General features: G+C 45.4%; 1 protein-coding gene across 11 annotated transcripts in view; it reads left to right on the top strand.

Annotated features, from left to right (window-relative positions):
• setd5 (SET domain containing 5) overlaps positions 1–18,400 on the top strand; it is a 34,694-nt gene extending 16,294 nt beyond the window's left edge. For 4 of the 11 annotated variants that reach the window (XM_083771233.1, XM_083771232.1, XM_083771228.1 and 1 more), the window contains 20 exons: positions 1,358–1,545; positions 2,932–2,970; positions 3,134–3,460; positions 3,988–4,136; positions 4,275–4,392; positions 4,494–4,603; positions 4,750–5,014; positions 5,259–5,342; positions 5,454–5,621; positions 5,728–6,111; positions 6,271–6,534; positions 6,926–7,043; positions 7,148–7,380; positions 7,544–7,600; positions 7,719–8,210; positions 8,652–8,744; positions 13,373–13,629; positions 14,937–15,067; positions 15,247–15,335; positions 15,647–18,400. In XM_083771233.1, coding sequence (XP_083627359.1) covers positions 1,358–1,545; positions 2,932–2,970; positions 3,134–3,460; positions 3,988–4,136; positions 4,275–4,392; positions 4,494–4,603; positions 4,750–5,014; positions 5,259–5,342; positions 5,454–5,621; positions 5,728–6,111; positions 6,271–6,534; positions 6,926–7,043; positions 7,148–7,380; positions 7,544–7,600; positions 7,719–8,210; positions 8,652–8,744; positions 13,373–13,629; positions 14,937–15,067; positions 15,247–15,335; positions 15,647–16,231 — 4,151 coding nt within the window. In that variant the 3' untranslated portion in view covers positions 16,232–18,400. Of the gene's footprint in view, positions 1–1,357; positions 1,546–2,413; positions 2,499–2,931; positions 2,971–3,133; positions 3,461–3,987; positions 4,137–4,274; positions 4,393–4,493; positions 4,604–4,749; positions 5,015–5,258; positions 5,343–5,453; positions 5,622–5,727; positions 6,112–6,270; positions 6,535–6,925; positions 7,044–7,147; positions 7,381–7,543; positions 7,601–7,718; positions 8,215–8,651; positions 8,745–13,372; positions 13,630–14,936; positions 15,068–15,246; positions 15,336–15,646 lie in introns of those variants that run through there. The other 7 variants (XM_083771226.1, XM_083771231.1, XM_083771229.1 and 4 more) reach the window with 6 other exon arrangements.
• The last annotated feature ends 347 nt before the right edge of the window (positions 18,401–18,747 follow it).

Genomic DNA, 18,747 nt, shown 5'->3' with positions numbered 1-18,747 from the left:
AACATTTCAATTAAATACAACTCCTTTGACATTTATGGAGAGTATTGAGTAATTAGTAAATAACCAAAATTGTTAGAAGTAGTCCAATATACTGGGCTAGTATTTGCATTTTATACCTTATCTGTAATATAATGGTAACGGCAGCTGTTTCTTTCAAAAAAATATATTTTTATATTTTTATTTTACATTATTATTTTGAATGCTCTAACAATAACATTTCATGTAAAATTAAATGGGGTAAACGATGAACATGCCTGACCACTTCACTGATTTTCAACCTATCTTCATATAATTTCTCCTGTAAATGCTCCGTCTACTTATTGTGTCTCAGACAAGGGAAGTGGACAGGTAAGAAACCTGCCTGCCAGTGACATCATCAGTAGATAGTTTTGGTGATTTCAAACAAGAGTTCAAACTTAATTTATTTTGTTATATATGGGGTTTTCAACTGATTATGAACCAGGGACCACCACCCTGACTGATAATCAACCTGGGGACCACTGTTGTGTTGGGGGGGGGGGGGGGGGGGGGGGGGATATGGGCGTGGTGTGGGGGGAAAATTAACCTTCCATATTAAAATCATGTTGCTGTTCATTGTAACTTACTGTATGTATGAGCGAGCACAGACATGCAAACCGGTACAGTTTCCCTTGATATTCCACCTCCCTTTTCTGTGGAAGTTCTTGACGTTCGACTTCCCAGTAACTGACAACATCGATCGAGCGTCATCGTATGTCACCACGTCCTTTACTGCATTGTTTCTCAACTTGTGGTCAATACAATAAATTAAAATACAAATGTTCCCTTTCCTACATTACTAAATGCATGGTCAGGGACCACATGCAATACCTTCACGGACCACCAGTGGTCCACGGATCACCTGTTGAAAACCCATGGCTTATATTATAGCATGCTAACTTTCTAGGAAGTGAAAGTCTATAGTTTCTATTTTGGAATCCCCATTGGTGGTCATTGGTAGGCAGATTTCGGAACTGTTCATAACCCACCAATGAGTCGCAGAGGGAGTAGACGGAGTGAGGACCCGTTATGAAGATGAGGTTGAAAATCGGTGTAGTAAAACAGAATACTTCTATTGGCAACATTTAAAATCACATACATCACAAAAGCACCCAACAGACTATACAAACGGTGAAAAAACAAAAGAATAAATATATACATTTAAAAATCAAGACAAATGCGATGTTGGAGATGCACAAAACGGGGAGAGGGTGGGAGAGAGAGAGAGAAACACGATAACCCGGCCAATGGCAGGTACCGACACCTGAACAGCAATGCTGGGCAAGCTGCTTATACATAAAAACTGTTACCGTTGTTCTCTTTCAATCTATGTCTATAGTCGGGGAGAGCAGTGCGACAGAGAGCGGCGATGAGGAGGTGTCCCCCTCCACGGTGTCGTACACGGCTACGCAGCACACGCCTACCAGCATCACGCTCACGGTCAAACGTGTGAAAAGGAACAAGTCCAAGAAGAGGAAGAAGAGCACGGAGAAGACCCGTGGAACGCCCAAGAGCAAGAAGGTCAAGGTGTGTGCATGACTACAGGCAAATACATGCTATAGTTTATGACCTCTACTGCGTAACGCCTATACTTTGGCATGGTCCGACACCAAATTAAATACATGTAATGTATGTATGGTGCACAGCAGTGTAGCTGCAGCTTTCTTTTGTATGTTTTGACTTGCAATTTTCAGACCTGCAAACTGCTGTAAATGAATAAATACGGGATGCTTCACAATGCAAGAGAATCGCGCAAGAAAAAAAAAAGAGTGTAAATCTGAAAGTGTAAAGAGTTTCTACATTATTAGTTATAGTAATTTGAATACATCTTATAGAGCGTGTTTCCTGGTACTCGAACAGCAATGTGGAACCCTTTTCAATGAGTCCCAGGACCCACAGGTGATCTTTCAAGACACAGACATGCCACTCCAAATACCTGTATTTGTGTCTGAAACAATATTATCTGTCTAATGCTGTCAACTAGATTAAAGAGGAAACTTGGCAGAATTAATCAAGCTTAGGATGCAGACAAAAACAAGACAGATTATTTTGAGGGCTTTCTAACAGTCATTGTAAATATGTGGCGCTCGTTGTTGATTTGTTCTTTACAATGTAGCATTAACAGTAAAGATATGATGAGTACGACACTTTGATAGCCAGTTACCTGTGTTCTTCCCAGGTTACTTTGTGTCACAGATGCAGGACACGTAATATTCAACATGTTTATATTAAATCAAAAGAAATGGAGCCTACAAAAAAAAGTTACAATTAAATGCATTAAGGCAAGTCTCGGTTTTGAGGATGGTTTTAAAAGAATAGAGGAAAGGTGCTGCTTTGCATTGCGTTACACAGAGAGGGGCTGGCAACTGAGAACACCTTGTCAACCCAGGTTCAGCGCTCGGTCCTGAGGATTTCGAGGAGTTTGGCGTCACCGGAGCTGAGGGAGTGGGAGGGGACATGATGTGGAGGAGGTTGGAGAGGTAGGGGGGAGCTAGATTGGATGGATCGGGTACTGCTTAGTAGTGGGCAGTGACGTTTTTCTTTTTACATACTGTAGTAGTTTATGGATGACTAGTGGTAGTACCCTAAAGAAGACTGTTGCAGTAATCAAGCCAGGATGTAATAAAATCATTAATGAGTGTTTCTGCAGCAGTAAATTATAGTTTGGGTCAGGGGCAGGGCAGGCAATGTTTCGTAAGTGAAAAAGTGAAATTTACATTAACACTTTGGATTATGCTGTGTTGACATGCCATAGACCTTGGTCTTATGAACATTGACAATGCTCTGTCACCCACAAAGGGAAGTGCTTCAAGTGGCATGAACTTCCTCAAATGTAACAGAGGGTATGCAGAGTGTTGACATAATAACATTGTCATGTATATACATGACTTAATGCCATGTTCTCTTCTTCAGGCCTTCAGAGAGGGTTCTAGAAAGTCCATGAGGATGAAAGTAAGAGACTTGGATTTTCCACTTCTGCCTCTCAGTCATCATTAAAGCCACAATATTTCCACCACGTTGCCAAAGCTGCTTGTCCTATAAACTAACTCTGGGTCTCGACTAAAAGTTCACGTTGACCTCTTACAAACCTACGTGCAACCCTCTCTCCCCACAGACGTCTACAACGGAGGCCAACGTGCTGGACGAAAACTCTGCTGAGGGCTGGGAGACCAAGATCCGCCAGTGGACGGACCAGTATGAGGAGGCGCTGGCCAACCAGTACAGTGCTGACGTCCAGACTCTGCTGAAGCGGCACCGCTCCGCCAGCGCCACACCCACTATCGCCAAGACGGAGGAGGAAGGTGACTCCATGACGTCCCCGCTGGCCTCTTCTTCCTCATCGTCGTGTTCCACCGCTGGGCAGGCCTCTGCAGACACCACGGACACCATCAACCACACAGAGCTGGCCTGTAACAACACAGTGCTAGGCTCCCAGATGCAGGTCAGTCTGACCGACAAAGAGAACCGGGTTGTATGAGGGCAAATACTGTAGCACTGCATTATTATAGCTGTAATGATAATGCCTTTGTTATGCATTGTGATGTGTGTAATGGCCTCTATGATTTTATTATGACTTTGTGAGCTTGCGGGATGTGGCGAACTGGAGATGGGATGTACAATGTTCTGGATATTAACCTTGTGTTATGGTCCGGAAGATGAGGGCAAGGTGCAGCAGCTGACTAAATAAGATGTTTGAAACTTTGAATCATTTGCCAAGTTTCACAATTACCTTATTGTGATTGGGTTTTTATAAACGGCCCTTCTAGAACATAGGGTACATGTTTCTCTGTTCCATTACTCACCCAGTTACTGCTTGTATCAGCAAAGCTGTCTCACTCCTATTTTGAGTAGCTTGTAATATTGTTGACATGATTGGAGGGAAGGTGCAGTTCATGCATCAATGTGACATGGCGGCTACTTCCTGAGCCTGCTCTTGTTGAAGGTAAATAACGGGTCTGTTCGTTCCAGCTCCAGCTGGGACGGGTAACGCGTGTTCAGAAACACCGGAAAATCCTTCGAGCAGCCAAGAACCTAGAGCCCGACACCCTCGTCATCGAATACCGTGGCAAGGTCATGCTCAAACAACAGTTTGAGGTCAACGGGCACTTCTTCAAAAAGTAAGGAGATGCAATAATCTGTGTGTCTGTGCTAGACGGTTAACATTTCCATTTCTCAAAGCTTTGTTTGTCTTGGATTTTTAACACCTGGTTTGTCTTACTTTAATATTTTGTCCTGTTTTGATTGTGTTTTTCAAGGCCCTACCCTTTCGTGCTATTTTACTCCAAATTCAACGAGATGGAGATGTGCGTGGATGCACGAACCTTTGGGAACGATGCTCGCTTTATCAGGAGGTCCTGCACACCCAATGCTGAGGTCAGTTAATTAGTTTCTAAACTGTACAAATCAGGCAGTAAGCCTATAAATGTATTGGAGGGTAATTTAAATAGATTTCAATGATCTGCACTTTTCCCTAGGTGCGACATATGATCTCAGAGGGTATGATCCACTTGTGTGTCTATGCTGTCAGTCAAATCACAAAGGATGCCGAAGTCTCCATTGGATTTGACTACGAGTTCAACAGCTGGTTAGTAATGCATCCCATACCCCCCTCTGTTAACACTGGGTTTCACTTCTACGTCAGGATTTCACAATGTTTTAAATTTATGTTTGTTTTGACATTTTGTCACAATGTCAATTCTGTCTTTCTCCTCTCTCATAACAATCTGGCAGCAACTATAAGGTGGACTGTGCTTGTCACAAGGGCAACCAAAACTGCCCAGTACAGAAACACAACCTGAGCCCCAGGGAGAGCCTGCTCTGCTCCCCTTCCCTGTCCAGCCCGCCCTCACTGGCGGGAGCAGAGACTCGGCGGAGGAAGGCCCGCAGGAGAGAGCTGGAAGGTGGCCAGGCCGCGGGGTGCACCTCGGACGAAAGCAGCCAGCCCCTGGACCAGCACGGCGATGCTAGGGAGATGCAGGGAGCCAGTGACACAGAGGTGGGCGGCTAGATTAGTAGTAGTGTCACTTTGTGAGTTAATGTCGAAAATGTGAGTGGGAGACTGGAAGTCTGCAGATGCAGGGAGTCACCTCCTAGTGGCATGTTTTGTTCCGTTGATTTTTGCTGTTATGGTTCATGTTTGTTTGTGTGGTCTAACCACATAGTACGTGTTGCCAGGGGGTGTGACTTTTTGAATATTTGTAATTTCCTGCCGGGCTGAGCTTTTCCTGTGTTCTGTGCAGGAGGGACTTCTGGACAGGCTGAAGCATGAGGAGGGAGAGGAAGGGGAGGTGGACGAAAATGGGGTCCTCCTCTCCAGCAGAAGAGTATGTCACTTATATAAATCTAACATAATCAATTAATTTTATCACTGGCCCTTAGTGGTAGTTTTAACACAAGCTCTGTAACCCAATCCCCACTTCTCTCTATTTCTGCAGGCTTTGGACAGTCTGGAGAAGAGGAGGAGGAGGCTGGGTGGAGCAGAAGAGCCCAAGGAGGAGGGTGTAGAGCCAGAGGAAGGAGCAGGGAACCCCACCGGGGGAAACGGTGCTGGACCCCATAACACTGCGGTGGGAATCTGTACCCGTCGCACCACCTACGTCACAGTCAGTGGAACTCCTTTCTGATGTCAAAATAGTTTTTTTTCTCTTTTTCTTGTGCTATCAAATGATTCTATGTCTGACACTAACGCAGCAACCCCTTCTCCCGCAGGAACCCTCATCAATAGAAGGTGAAAGAGCGGCATCATCTTCGACCTCCAACCTCCCTGCCCCTGCAGGTCCCCCTAAGCCTCCCCCGGCCCGCTCTACCAAACCACGTCCCAAGAGCCGCATGTCGCGCTACCGCTCCAGCTCATCACAGCGTGCGCGTCGCCAGCGGCAGGCCCTGGCCCAGCAGGCCGCTGCAGCGGCGGCGGCCGCTGCTGCAGCCGCCGAGCAAGGATCCGTCCTGGACGAGGAAAGGCTCCAGGGACCGACTGGCGCTGAGCTCGGACTAGGGGAGAGCAGCCTGGGGCTCAGTCAGCTCCCTGAAACGGAGAGCCAGGGTCCCACATGCCTGAATAAATCGAATATGCGCTACCCCAAGACCAAGAAGGTTAGAACACGGGGAGCAAAAGGGTTGAAATACAGGGTTTGGTTAATCGGGGGTCATCATAAACCATAACCACATGGTAAAACACTTGGCAATCGACGCCATGCATGGTTTAGTGTTTTGGTGAAGTACAAGTAATCTCAGTTTCTCCTCCTCCCCCAGTACCTGGTGACGGAGTGGCTCAATGACAAGATCCCTGGCGGGGATAAATTCCAGCAGGAGGTGCCCATAGAGCGCCCGCTGCGCATCACCACGGACCCCACGGTGCTGGCCACCACTCTCAACATGCTGCCCGGCCTGTCCAACTCCTCTCCCCTCATATGTACCGCGCCAAAACACTACATACGCTTCGGCTCGCCGTTCAACCCCGAGAGGCGCCGACCTCGGCCACTCCAGATGGACGGCACCTACGGCTGCTACAAGAAGGTCAGAAAACAAGGGGATAGAATCAAATACAGAATATTGTTTATGCCCATGTACAGTTCATTCTCTAGTTCGTTAAAATCAACGTGTGCATGTTAGATGTTGCTTTTCTTTTCGAGGTAGATTTTTTTCTCCATAGCATTTAAGTAATGAGAATATAATAGTACTATTAACCCATTTAGACATAATACGTACGTAATACACGTTTGTTTTGTTTCTTGAATAATTATTTTTAAATATAACTTAGTTTACGATGTAGAATGCGTTTTTACAATCGGCCTCAGGACAAGCTTTCAAAACGTGAATAGTGAATGGATAAGTAACAAGACCAGCTGCCGTACGGCCGGTTATATGCTCAACGTTCCTGTTATGTGTGTTGCTGTCCGAATCACAGAGGTGGATCAAGCAGGCGGAGGACGAGAGCTGCTCGGCTAGTCTGGAGGATGGCACAGAGTCCACCTCCTCGCACCAAAGTACCAGCAGCAGATCCACGCCCAATCCCCTGTCGAACGGTACCTACTTACCTCCGTCCAGCTTAAACGGTGTGTTTTGAGCACCCATAACCAGTAGGTTTAATGTGTCATCTATCCCTGCCCTCCCATTCTCTCTGTTCCAGAAGTCAACGCGCCCTTCAAGAAGCGGCATTCGAAGTGTGCCGCGGAAATGGCCCCGGTGCCCTCGGAGCACCTGCTTCGCCCCTTGTCGCCCATCACGCCCCCACTCCCAGAGGACGCTCTGCACCCACTGCTGAACACCTCGTGTCACAGCTCCCTGCTGCCCAACGGCCTGGTCTACTCGCCCCTGCCCTCACTGCCCACCAGCCGATGCAACACGCCACTGCAGTTCGAGGTACACACATGTACACAATTGAGTTGAAGCCATTGGCACTCCCAATATATCTTTTAGACTTTTACTAACATTCAGATCCACATGCCCTTTACTTGGAACACAATTATTTTCCGCATTGGGAATACTTTGGTCACTAACCATGTTTTTCTGCCTTTCTATCCAGAATATATCATCACCCGAGGCCTCTCCTGTCCACCGACCAGAGTCCATCTCTCCTGAGGTAGCTATTCACCCTCACTAACACATAATAAAGCATTGAGATGTACCTTGCTTGACGCTAGTGATGCATTGTTGTTTGACGCCAACAATTAATTTGGTTTGTTGTTGACTTCCTCCAGCCGTGTCTGCGAACAGACTTTGACGTCCCCCGGCCCCAATTTCCTGACCTCTCCCTCCCCTGCTGCTCGGAGAGCCCTGTACCTATGATCTCGGACGACTTCTCCCTCTCCGGAGGGCCGCCAGGCCACGAATCCCTGGGTTCGGCCTCCTTAGGGGCTGGCTCTCTCACCCCAGCTTCGTGCCCACCCCCAGACTCGGGCCCACACACCCAGAGCAGGGAGCAGGCCTTCAGGACAGAGTTCAACCTCATATACACCTGCTCGCCCCTCAACGCCAATTTGGGAAACCCTGCAGCCACAGACAGACGTCTCTCCCAGTCGGAGGGCAGCTTCTCCCCGGCAGACTCCTTCTACAGTACCATGAGCGGCCAGGGACTACTAGGAGAGGCAGGTCCTGGCTCCATGTCGCCCTATGGCGAGCCGCATTACGGAGGAGGCTACCCAGACAGCGGCACACCACCACACACCAGTAACCCACCACAGAAGAAGAAGGCAAGTTGTATGGCTGTTATTACTATTGTCTCGACGAAGCAGCACTATGAAGGTGTTCGTTTTAAGGTGCAGTCGGGTACCTCATCACAACCTCTTGAGTGACTCTTTAAACTGTGATACCTGCAAATTGTGTAAAATCAAGATACGCAATATGTTCTTTTCCTTTCTTGCTCTGTTTCTGCTCATTTACTTGTTTTACTGTTAAATTATATCAATTGGCCTCAATTGACGAACAATCAACGAAACCAACAACGACGCTAGGAATGTAAATCCGCAAAACATTTAAAGTTAATGAAATTATTTAGACTCTGTCGCTTTTACCCTTCCTCCCCATCCCTCCTCCTCTCCTTCGCTCCCCCTTCCCTCGTCCTCAGTGCACCTTGAAGTTCTATTTTTTTTTTTTTTTTGCCAAGTCTCTCTTCCACTTTTCTTCCAAGGCAGAGGGCCAACCAGTCTACCATTAGTCTGCTGACAGGGAAACCAGATTACCAGGCTATAGCTGTAAGAAGTGAATACAAGCCAGTACAAAATATGGTGAATATTCTCCCTATACAACTACATCTATAGAAGTGTGCATGTAAATATGTTTTTTGTTTTGTTTTTTGCATCCGCATACGACACCCAACTCCATGCTCCCACAATGCCACCCTCTTACGTACTGCACAGTTTTGAAGAGGAATCTTTATCAATTCAATTTAAGTTATTTAGTGCGGCTGTCTTGGAGCGTGTTTGGATCCATCCATTGCTTCAATGCAGGAGGCCGATGATTTGTTGATGCCTGCCTGAGCTTAGACTAACCTCTGGCTCCTTTATTTAGGCTCTATTTCATCCATGGCTCTTTCCTATGTGTGATCCTGAGTCCATCTATCAGTCATCAAACATGATCCACCCAGCTGAAAGTCTACCAAATGTAGAAATATATGCTACGTTGAAATCTTCACTGAAATGTGTAAAAGTGTACACAAATATCTAATTGCCTTCACAGGCACGCAGTAACTCTCTATCAATGGCCATTCTCCTGAGATTGCAGCTGCCTTCTTCAATATCTTCTCAACTCTTTCAAACATCTATCCATCCATCTCAGTATCTGCCCCCCCCCCCCACCCCACCCCTCTCTCCTTGTTGTCCATCTGTCCCACACTGTTCCCTCCAGTGTCTTGCTTGTGCCATGATGACATTAAGCCAGAATGAGCTCTTTCATTCTCATTTTTTGTCTAGTGTAGGCGTATACATACATTGTGCGTGTGTACTGGGGGGTCTGGATGTTGACTAGATTTTGTTGTGTGTGTGTGTGAGTGTGTGTGTGTTGTGTGTACTGTTTTTCATTTGAAAGTGGTTGCATCGTGGTGTGGTTCATTTCAGAGTTGCCTGTTTGCTCAGATGATGTGTGTTACTAACGATGGACAAAAGCAAGAGTTACACAGCTGCGGTGTATTCATTTTGGATGACTGCCCGAGGCGGGGGTTTTGCAATTGATGCTGCCATCTCGCACAGGTCAAGTGATTATCCCAACAATGTCACCTGTGATCTGGGATGACGGCGCTTACACCACCAGTATATCCTAAATCCTAGGTTCATCCCTTAATCTGTCTCAAAAGAATCTCAACGTTAAGAGTGGCAGAGAACTTTGGCGGTCATCCAGAATTCATGGGATCTCTGTTACATGTGTAACTCTCGTTCTGTTTTCATTCTTCCTGACCGCCAGAGGCTGTACATCTAGCATTGGATGACACTTATACCAGAAAGGTCATGAGGAAAGCTCACCGTGCTAAGGGACATAAGCCGTTGATAAAAATGGCTGTTGTAACCATAGCATAACTGGGTTAAAATGCATGATGAAGCACAGGTAGCAGGGGCATAAATGTGAACTCTCCTCAAGGCAACCTATGATGTGGCACTTCTTGGGCACAGGAAGACACTGATTTGTATGACTAAGAATGTGCACTACGGTCATTTTACTGACGTTTAAGAGACTTAACTAGTCTAAAATTAAGAAAACACCTCTGGCCACATGGACCCACATGGATTGTACCTTCTGAGTGGTGAAGAATACACTCTTGATTGAATTGTGTGTGGACCATTGACTGGTCACAAGATGCTAGAAGTGGGTTCAAGCATTCAGCTATAACCAGGATTCAGGTGCCATACTGTTTGTGCCCTGAGACAGGGGTGCCACAGCACTCACTCAGGTTGGATTCTCCGAATCTCCATTTCATCCGGCACACGCACACCATTCGGCACACCCACAAGATGCACAGCCCTGAGCCTCACAAAGTTAGGGAATGTCCAATTCACCTATATCCAAGACCTGGCCTCTCCCACTTAGACACTCCCACTTCGACACTTTCCAGCCGGGCTCATTCATTCCAATGTAAATATCAAGGATTTTACACATTTAAATACTGCAACCAGACCTTCAAAATCTCTTCCAAATCCGTCAACAAGGCCTGCCATATGCGCTGGAAAAATGTGTGCATGGCATTTCTCTTTTAAAACACTGTTCTATCACATAGGAAAACTATTGGTGGAGAGGTTTGTCTAACCCATGTTATGCTAAGCTGTGATTGGATCATAGGAGTATGGGGAGGTGCTTAGCTATAGGTCAATTGAGGAGCTCCTGCATTATCTGCAGACACTTGATGGTTGATTTGGGTTGTCTGTCCGGATGAGAACATGCCAATTTCTCAGGGCTGGTGTAAAGTGCCTGAGTTCTAAGAACACTGATAGAGTTTCAGCATCTGAAAGGGAGCAGGCCTAGCAGAACTACCATGGATTCAGCAGTCAGTATGCTTGACACCCAAAGGAAAAGGCTGTGTTTCTTAACCTTGTCTTGCTGGAAGCGATGTAGAAGCTGTACAGTGGCATCCACATGCTTTAGGTAAAGGGAGGCTCTGATTGGCCCACGGTAACACGCAACTAGGAAAAGTTGTGCCACTGACCACCTGCTCCTGAGTTTGGGAATCAAAAAAACATGTACACTGAGGATCTACCATCTTGATGGCACCATTCCCAAGAAGGGCAGTGACGACCTGTCGACCTCGCTAACTAGGCTAGGTATTTGTCTGGACCTTTGACTACAGACATTTTGACATTTCGATGAGTTGAGAGCTGGCACCAGAATTGTAATGCATAACACACCACCAGCGAGGGTACATGGTCTGCTTCTAGCAAAGAAGCTAGATGGCCGACCCCAGGGGTTCAGGTCTTAGCTACTGGGTGCTGGGCACAGTAGTTGACTAGTTGGTGAAACCCTTTGCTGTGACACCAACTATGCTGTGTGTAACGTACTAATGCATTGGTTCTCAAAGTGGGGTCAGCAGGGACCCTCAGGCGTCCTTGAGCGAGTCCCAGCTAAATGATAATTGGAAACAAATGGATCCTTATGGGTCTGTAACTCAGATGGTGTACAAATGGAACCAATTTGTACACTCTCAGCGTTATATTAACATTGACTTGACTTGATTTTGGGTCCTAAATGGTGGCCCGTAACCTAATGCATGTCAAACTGGGGGTCCTTGAAATTAAAATGGTTGAGACTGCTAGAGCAGTAAAACCCTTCTCTTATGGGAGTCATTGGCATAACGTTTTCAAATGTGGGTCTATGGGCTAATGCATGTCAATTTGGGGGTCCTTGACATGAAAAGGTTTGAGAACCACTGACATAATGTGCTGGATTTACCACACTGTAGTTACAATGTTGTAGTTACAACATTGAAAAGCAGCAGTCTTCAAGCTGAAACACTATAGACTCTGCATAACTTATAGAGGCACATAAGAACACTAACCACTAATGGTCTTCTTCTAACACATAGTTAAACAAAAACATGTACAGGTACACTGCCAGGAGATAGTGTTTATGCCCAACCATTTATGGCCAGCCTCTCCGAGAGCCGAGGGCAAGCACAACGCAGTTCTACAGAATAGCACTTACTGTACCCACACATGGTGAAAACACTGGTTAGCGGTGAAATTAAGCTTATTGAAAGTTGTGAGCCAGCTGGAGCTGGAACCACACTGCAGAATGGATGATAACTCCAGTCCCTGCATACAAAACCACTACCAATTAATTTGTAGCGTGCAGAAAATATGAAATTGGAATAGCTTGTCACAGCCTCTATTCTAGTGGATGAAAGAAACTAGCGATGGGATGATAATCGTTATTGTTTATCGTGATAAACGCTCACAATTGTATCACACACTGTGTCATACACTAGGATGAATTGGCTTCTGTTGAGCTGCAAATTCAGTACCACTAAACCCTCTATACTAGATGAAACTGACCTGTAAAGAGCACATTTGGTACGCTCTTATTCACTCTACAAATCGGTAACTTGCACAAATCTGCATTCTCAACTCGTTGTGAGCTTGTAGATCGGCTATTTTTGGCGAACGTTCCCCCCCAGAATAGGGATGCTGGGCGTTCAAGTCGTTAACAAAATTAGCATTTTAAGTTTTAAGCATATTTTGATTATGGCGATAATAGTTAATCACTATTATTTTTGCCACAATAATCGTGACATGTAATTTTCATATCATTGACCTGCGATCTTTAGTCCACAATCGGAAGAAGATGGAAGGAACATACTATTGGACATTGTAGTTTTTTTTACTGGAGGCTTGCTCTTTGTCATCCCATGTCACAGGTGAGTTACTGTGTTGCTATAATTAATTACTTACCTGCACATGTGTGAGATGGACGTAGCCACTGCAAGAAGGTCAGGAAGAATGAAATGGATCAGGGTTTGTGCTCTTGTGGCATCATGTGCCACAAGAGAGAACTTCGGTAAGTAAGCTTGTGGAATGCAAACCGAGTTTACATCCAATATCATTCTCATACCAAAATGTCATTCCCATGTTGTTTGAGGTTTGGTTACTTTCAGTCAAATGAGGTATCATTGACATTTAATCAAGTGCTTTTTCCCAGGTGAGTTTATGTTGACTTGTTGCATGTGGTTTGAGTATCCTTCCATGCAGTTTCGGGTGAACACAAATGTGATGCAATGCAACCCGTGTTCCAGTGTGTGTGTGTGTGTGTGTTTGTGGGTGCTGTTTATGTCATGATGACATGAAAGTGTATGTAGTATTGTCAGGGCTGAACTCAAAGCTATGCATCAGCACTCAAACTCAACATGTCTGATGTGAGTGGTTGTCCTCTTTCACAGGTGTCGTTGCTGGAGTACCGCAAGAGGAAGCAAGGGAGCAGCCGTGATCCAGAGCCCGGGGCCAGCAGCTCCTCCTTGGGGAACACCCCAACCCGGCCAGGCTCCCACTACAGCCAGGATTCCCTTCACCCCCTCCACCAGCTGCAGCCCCCAGCCTCGCCGCACAATTCCTTCAACTCCCCGGTCCACTCCTCCATCCCCCAGATAGAGGAGGTCAGCCCCCCAGACCACAGGGCTCAGGAGAGCAACAGCCACTGGTGAGTGACGGTTAGAAGTTATACATATGTTGCTACTGTCGGCAGGGGCATTCAGAACGTGTATACATTGGGGATTATTAGTGGAATTAATACAAAAGAGTCCAACTGGAAGAGGGCGGCTGAGGGCGGACCAACGTGGCCGCTATCCACATTCTGTTGCCCCCAGAAGCAAATTCAAAGGAAACAAACGGCAGAGGGTGCTGCTTTTCCCCGTTCTTTGCAGATGGGTTCCCAGATTGATACATGTATAACCCAGACCCTTTTACATTACATATTATTTGATGATCTCTACAAAAGGGTCTTGGTATTGAAAGTTAGTATGGAAACTAGACAAGATTTATGTCTAACCTGGTTAGTTACAAATAATGCCTGGCCTTTCTATGGTTGCTGTGTTGGTTATGGTTGTATGCTATGTGCTGAGCCTGATGAATTAGACCGTTCCTCACCCAGGAGTCAGCTCAGCTCCTAATCCAGACAACAGTCTTGTCAAAACTTGACTATTGTAACTCCCTCCTTACTGGCCTACCGGCATGTGCACTTAAGCCTCTCCAACTGATCCAAAATGCCTCAGCTCGCTTGATCTTCAACCAGCCAACATTCTCACATGTCTCCCCCCTTCTCCGCTCCCTCCACTGGCTCCTGGTCGCTGCCCGCACAGAATACAAAACTCTGATGCTGGCATTCAAAGCAACCAAAGGTATGGCTCCCTCATATCTTGCAAGTATGATCGAACCCTACAAACCCTCCCACTCACTCAGATCAGCCAATGCAGGGAAGCTGGAAGTACCCTGACTACCCTCACTAAAAACGCCGGGACAACGCTCCACACGTCCCAAACTCTTCTCCCTTCTGGCTCCAAAACTATGGAATGAACTTCCCATTACAATCAGAACTGCAGCCTCACTCCCAATCTTCTGCAGTAGTCTGAGAAAACCCACCTTTTCAGACTCCATCCAGGCCCGTAGCACTTACCCTAACCCCTTAGATAGCACTTTTTGTAGACAGCATTTGATAGAGACTTATAGCATGTTATGTAAACAGCACTAGAATTGCATTGTATGTAGTCATAGCACTTCATAGTACATACAGTATGTATAGCATAGTATAGTATGTATAGTTTATATGTATAGTTTAATTATATAGATATATTCCACTGTTACGTTCTTAGCTTACGCATGTTTCATGATAACTACTTTTTATGTATGTGATCAATATTGCCATGCTTTTTGTTCTTGCTTAATGTAAATCGCTCTGGATTAAGAGCGTCTGCTAAATGCCTAAATTGTAAATCGTTTGCTCTCCGTTAGGATGGTGCCCACCAGCGTGGAACGACTACGGGAAGGCCAGGGCGTCCTGGAACGAGTTCTGAGAGGCAGCATCAAGATGGAGCGCATTTTAAAAAGGGGGGATGGCTCAGTGCCGGGAGACAAGGAGCCTGGTATGACATTGACTCACACTCACCATTTTATATTATGAACGTTTAATCTTATGTGGCATTTTATAATTACTACTGCAGCTTAATTGCCCTTTCACAAATAACAGGTAGTAAAGAAGAAAATAACCTTGAAACAACTTCTTTGGTAAAAGTGTTGCAGTGATGATGTACGTGTTTAACAGACGGAGATCGATATGATGTCCAGACAGGCACCATAACCTCTCCCATGAGGAGTCCACACAGATACAGTCCCTCTTTGTATGCCCACCAGGTAGGCTGCTTCATGCTAAACCTCACTTGAGACATCATTCACAACTAGTGCTTAGGTTTTGAAATTATGAACAACATTATAGGCTGCTATGGTGTGGTGTCATACTGTAGATCAGCGCACCAATGGCATTGCATGATCTTGAGTGTATCAATGTGATTATACCACAGATTTATTATAAATTGTTATGATTGGAATGCAATGCAAAACAAATGGTAGACAATGCATCCACTTGTTTTTCCAGAGTGATATTATTGGGACATATTGTTACTCCTCAGATTTGGTAACTGCATGTTCTGTTTGGTTGTGTGCAGTCATCGGAGAGCCACGGTCAGACAGACAGCCCATCCTTCCTCCAGCAGAGCTCCTCCTCTCCATTCCGTGGTTCATATAGTCCCTCTGGCCCCCCCTCTTCCTCAAGTCAGAGCTTCTACCCTCGGCTCTCCTCGTCCCACCCTGGCCAGTCCCAGGACCTCTCCTCATCTTCCTACTCCAGTCAGACTCCCACCTCCTCGTCCTCAGACTCCAGGCCACCAGGGGGTTCTCTACACCACCAGCAAAGCAGCAGCAGTATGGACGGAACTCCTGGCTACAGCAACAGCCACTTAAAAGCTAGCCTCTTGAACAGCAGTGGCTTAGCGGGCTCGCCCAGCCCAGGCCCTCGGACCCATGGCCAGACTAAAACAGACTTGGGTAATCAGACCTCTAGACTGAGCCAGCAGCAGGCACCTCGGAGCCTGAAAACGGGCAGTCCGGGACAGGCAGTGCTGCAGGCAGGCTCCAGGCTCCTGGCAGCCTCTGGAGCCCCACATTACCCGCAGCGCGGGCCGCCCCTCACTCAGTTCCAGCACCCGCCTCTCCAGGGATCAGGAGTACGGACACAGTCAGGAAGCTTTTAGGACCTTGTTTGAGTGCATGTGTGCATGCGTGCGTGAGTGAGTGTGAGCGAGTGTGTTTGCGTGAGGCAGTGCGTAGCTCCTCAAGCCCTAAACCTGTGGTGAGGGCTCAGTGAGGGGAAATGTGTACAGACCTAAGAGGAGCCAGGACTTCTTGTATGGATCTCTCCTTTTATTTTCTGTGTTTTCTTTCTTTATTTTCTGAGAAACTAAATTACTGCATTCTGCACAAAGCTAATCATTGACTTTCGACATCATTAAGGAATCAATGGAGTAAGCGATTTAAAGAAGAAAATAATGGACAAATTCTGAAAATAAGAAATCATAATGTAACTTGAAATTGCCCCTGGCGTTTCCTGACATGTTGGACTGTGCAAACAGGTTACGTAATGTTTGAAAGTAAAATCTTCGACATGAGTATCTGTACAAAGTTTTAAAAAGTGTACCTGTTGTCTTGGTACCTATGTTTCATAAATATTGAGATGTAAACATAACTCAAATCAATGTTATTTTTTTTTGTTTTTTTGCCCTGTTCCCCCCTCCCTCCAAAGTTAACTTCTGGGATTTGGCAAGCAGCCCAGTCTGTCCTGCGGTATAGAATATAAGCGTTTCATTTTGGAAGGGGAAACAAAACGGACAGTGTGTATGTCCTTCATCCGTTATAAAGATGTATCCAAGAGTTTTGGAGGGACAAAAGCTTCCCGATCAGGATCATTCCATGTGATTACCAGCTTTCTCAAAACGTTTTACTCTCTCGAGCCTCCATCTTTTCTAATGAACATTGATTTGATTCCCTCTCTGTTCAGTTATTTTATCCCCACTTGACCGTTTGTTTGGTTTTCACTTTAGTACTACTTCACTGTAGACTTGCGATATTGTACTTGAGACATACAGGTCTTATGATTCATGGTGCTGCAGTCTTGTTTTTCCAATAAATTTGAAATCCACTTATGTTCCGTGAGCGGCTACGGTCATGTTGTCATTTGGGATCCGTTTCCAAGGTTGGATACAAATTGTTACACAAACGTTATAGTTTTTGTTCTTTGATAGTATTGGAATGCCGGAACAAAAAGAGAAGCTAAGAATCTGACATAATTTCTTTACTCTGTTGGGTTTGTCTCCTGTCTTGAATCCTGTAGGATTTTTTTTGGAAACTTTATTGAGAGTATATATGTTTTTTTTTTTTTTTTCCTTTTTCTTTTTTCCTTCTGATCAATCTTGCATTCCGTATACCACCTAACAATGGGGGAGGGAGATCTTTGGGGATCGTGTGGATGGTTTATACAACTAGAAAAAGCTGCTGTGTTTTATTTTCTTGTTTTTGTATTTTTTACGCAAGTGCTGCTTCATAAAGTTTCCCTTTCCACAGAATGCTGTAAGCCCTGTTTAGTTTTCACTACGGTCCTCACCAACTGAATTCTAATAAAGGAAAAGAGAAACAAGTCCAGTTATATGGAGTCATGTGCCACGACCACTGCAGTGGGACCTCATACCAATGCTGTCACCATCTCAACACGAGAGTTGGAACGCAGAACATTTTTGTAGCTCATTTGGACCACACGTTTTTACTGTTTTGACTGTCATGACCCAGAACGAGCACTGGGATACTGGGAAGTATTAATGACCAGAGACACTGGTCATTTCTTGCCCCCCCACCCGACCCCACCCCACCATGCCTCCTTGACCAACAGACAGAAGGGTACTCACACATTAGATGAATGTTTTGAAAGAAGACTTAAGAAAACAAATATATATATAGACTCAAAATTAACCAGCACCTTAAAACGTAAGAAATACAAGCTAAAATGACACAAATGCGACATGTATGAATATGTGTACTTGTATAGAAAGAAAAGTGTAATAGAAACTAAATTTACCGCATATTTGCTTTCTTTTCTTTTTGTTCTTTTTTGGGGGTTTTGAGTGACCACATGGATGGGTGTCTGGGAGTTAATCATTGTCTGTTCCTGTTTTAACTTCTTGTTCCGGAGTTTCTTGAAAAACCAGGCGCTGCATTTTCTTTCTTTCTTTTGTTGGTTTGTTTAATTTTTTACACAAAGCATAGTAACTATTTCAACCACACCCCTCCCCCTCCAAAAGATTTAAGAAGCAGAAGAGATGTAATGCATTTTGATAATAAAATAATCATGATGGTAATGTATTTTGAAAACTGCCCTTGTGAAATTGTTTTTTGTTTTTTTTAAATAAATCCTAGTGAATGACTAGACAGAGTTCAGGTTCACACATAAAGGCAGGTTCATTCAAATTTGATCAAATATACTGGTTACTCAGCCAGTTTGTGCATGTCATGGCTCTAACGTACTGGGTACCTCTTTAGCGTCTCTAGAAGAAACGTCACGCCAAACCAGCCTCTCGGTTCTGCCTTGACCTAGCCTGGGTAAACCCACTCCCCCTGCTGGACAACATTTCATTCTGCCAATCTGACGAGGGGGGAGGGGTTTATCCAGGCTAGCCTTGACCATGTGTTTGGGGGCAGGGCTGGATCTATCATGGGCACT

This window comes from Protomyctophum parallelum (genome assembly GCF_964188405.1).
Source record: "Protomyctophum parallelum genome assembly, chromosome: 8".
Taxonomy (NCBI): domain Eukaryota; kingdom Metazoa; phylum Chordata; class Actinopteri; order Myctophiformes; family Myctophidae; genus Protomyctophum; species Protomyctophum parallelum.
Note: the sequence above shows the minus strand (reverse complement) of the source record. Positions and strands in the feature narration are given on the sequence as shown.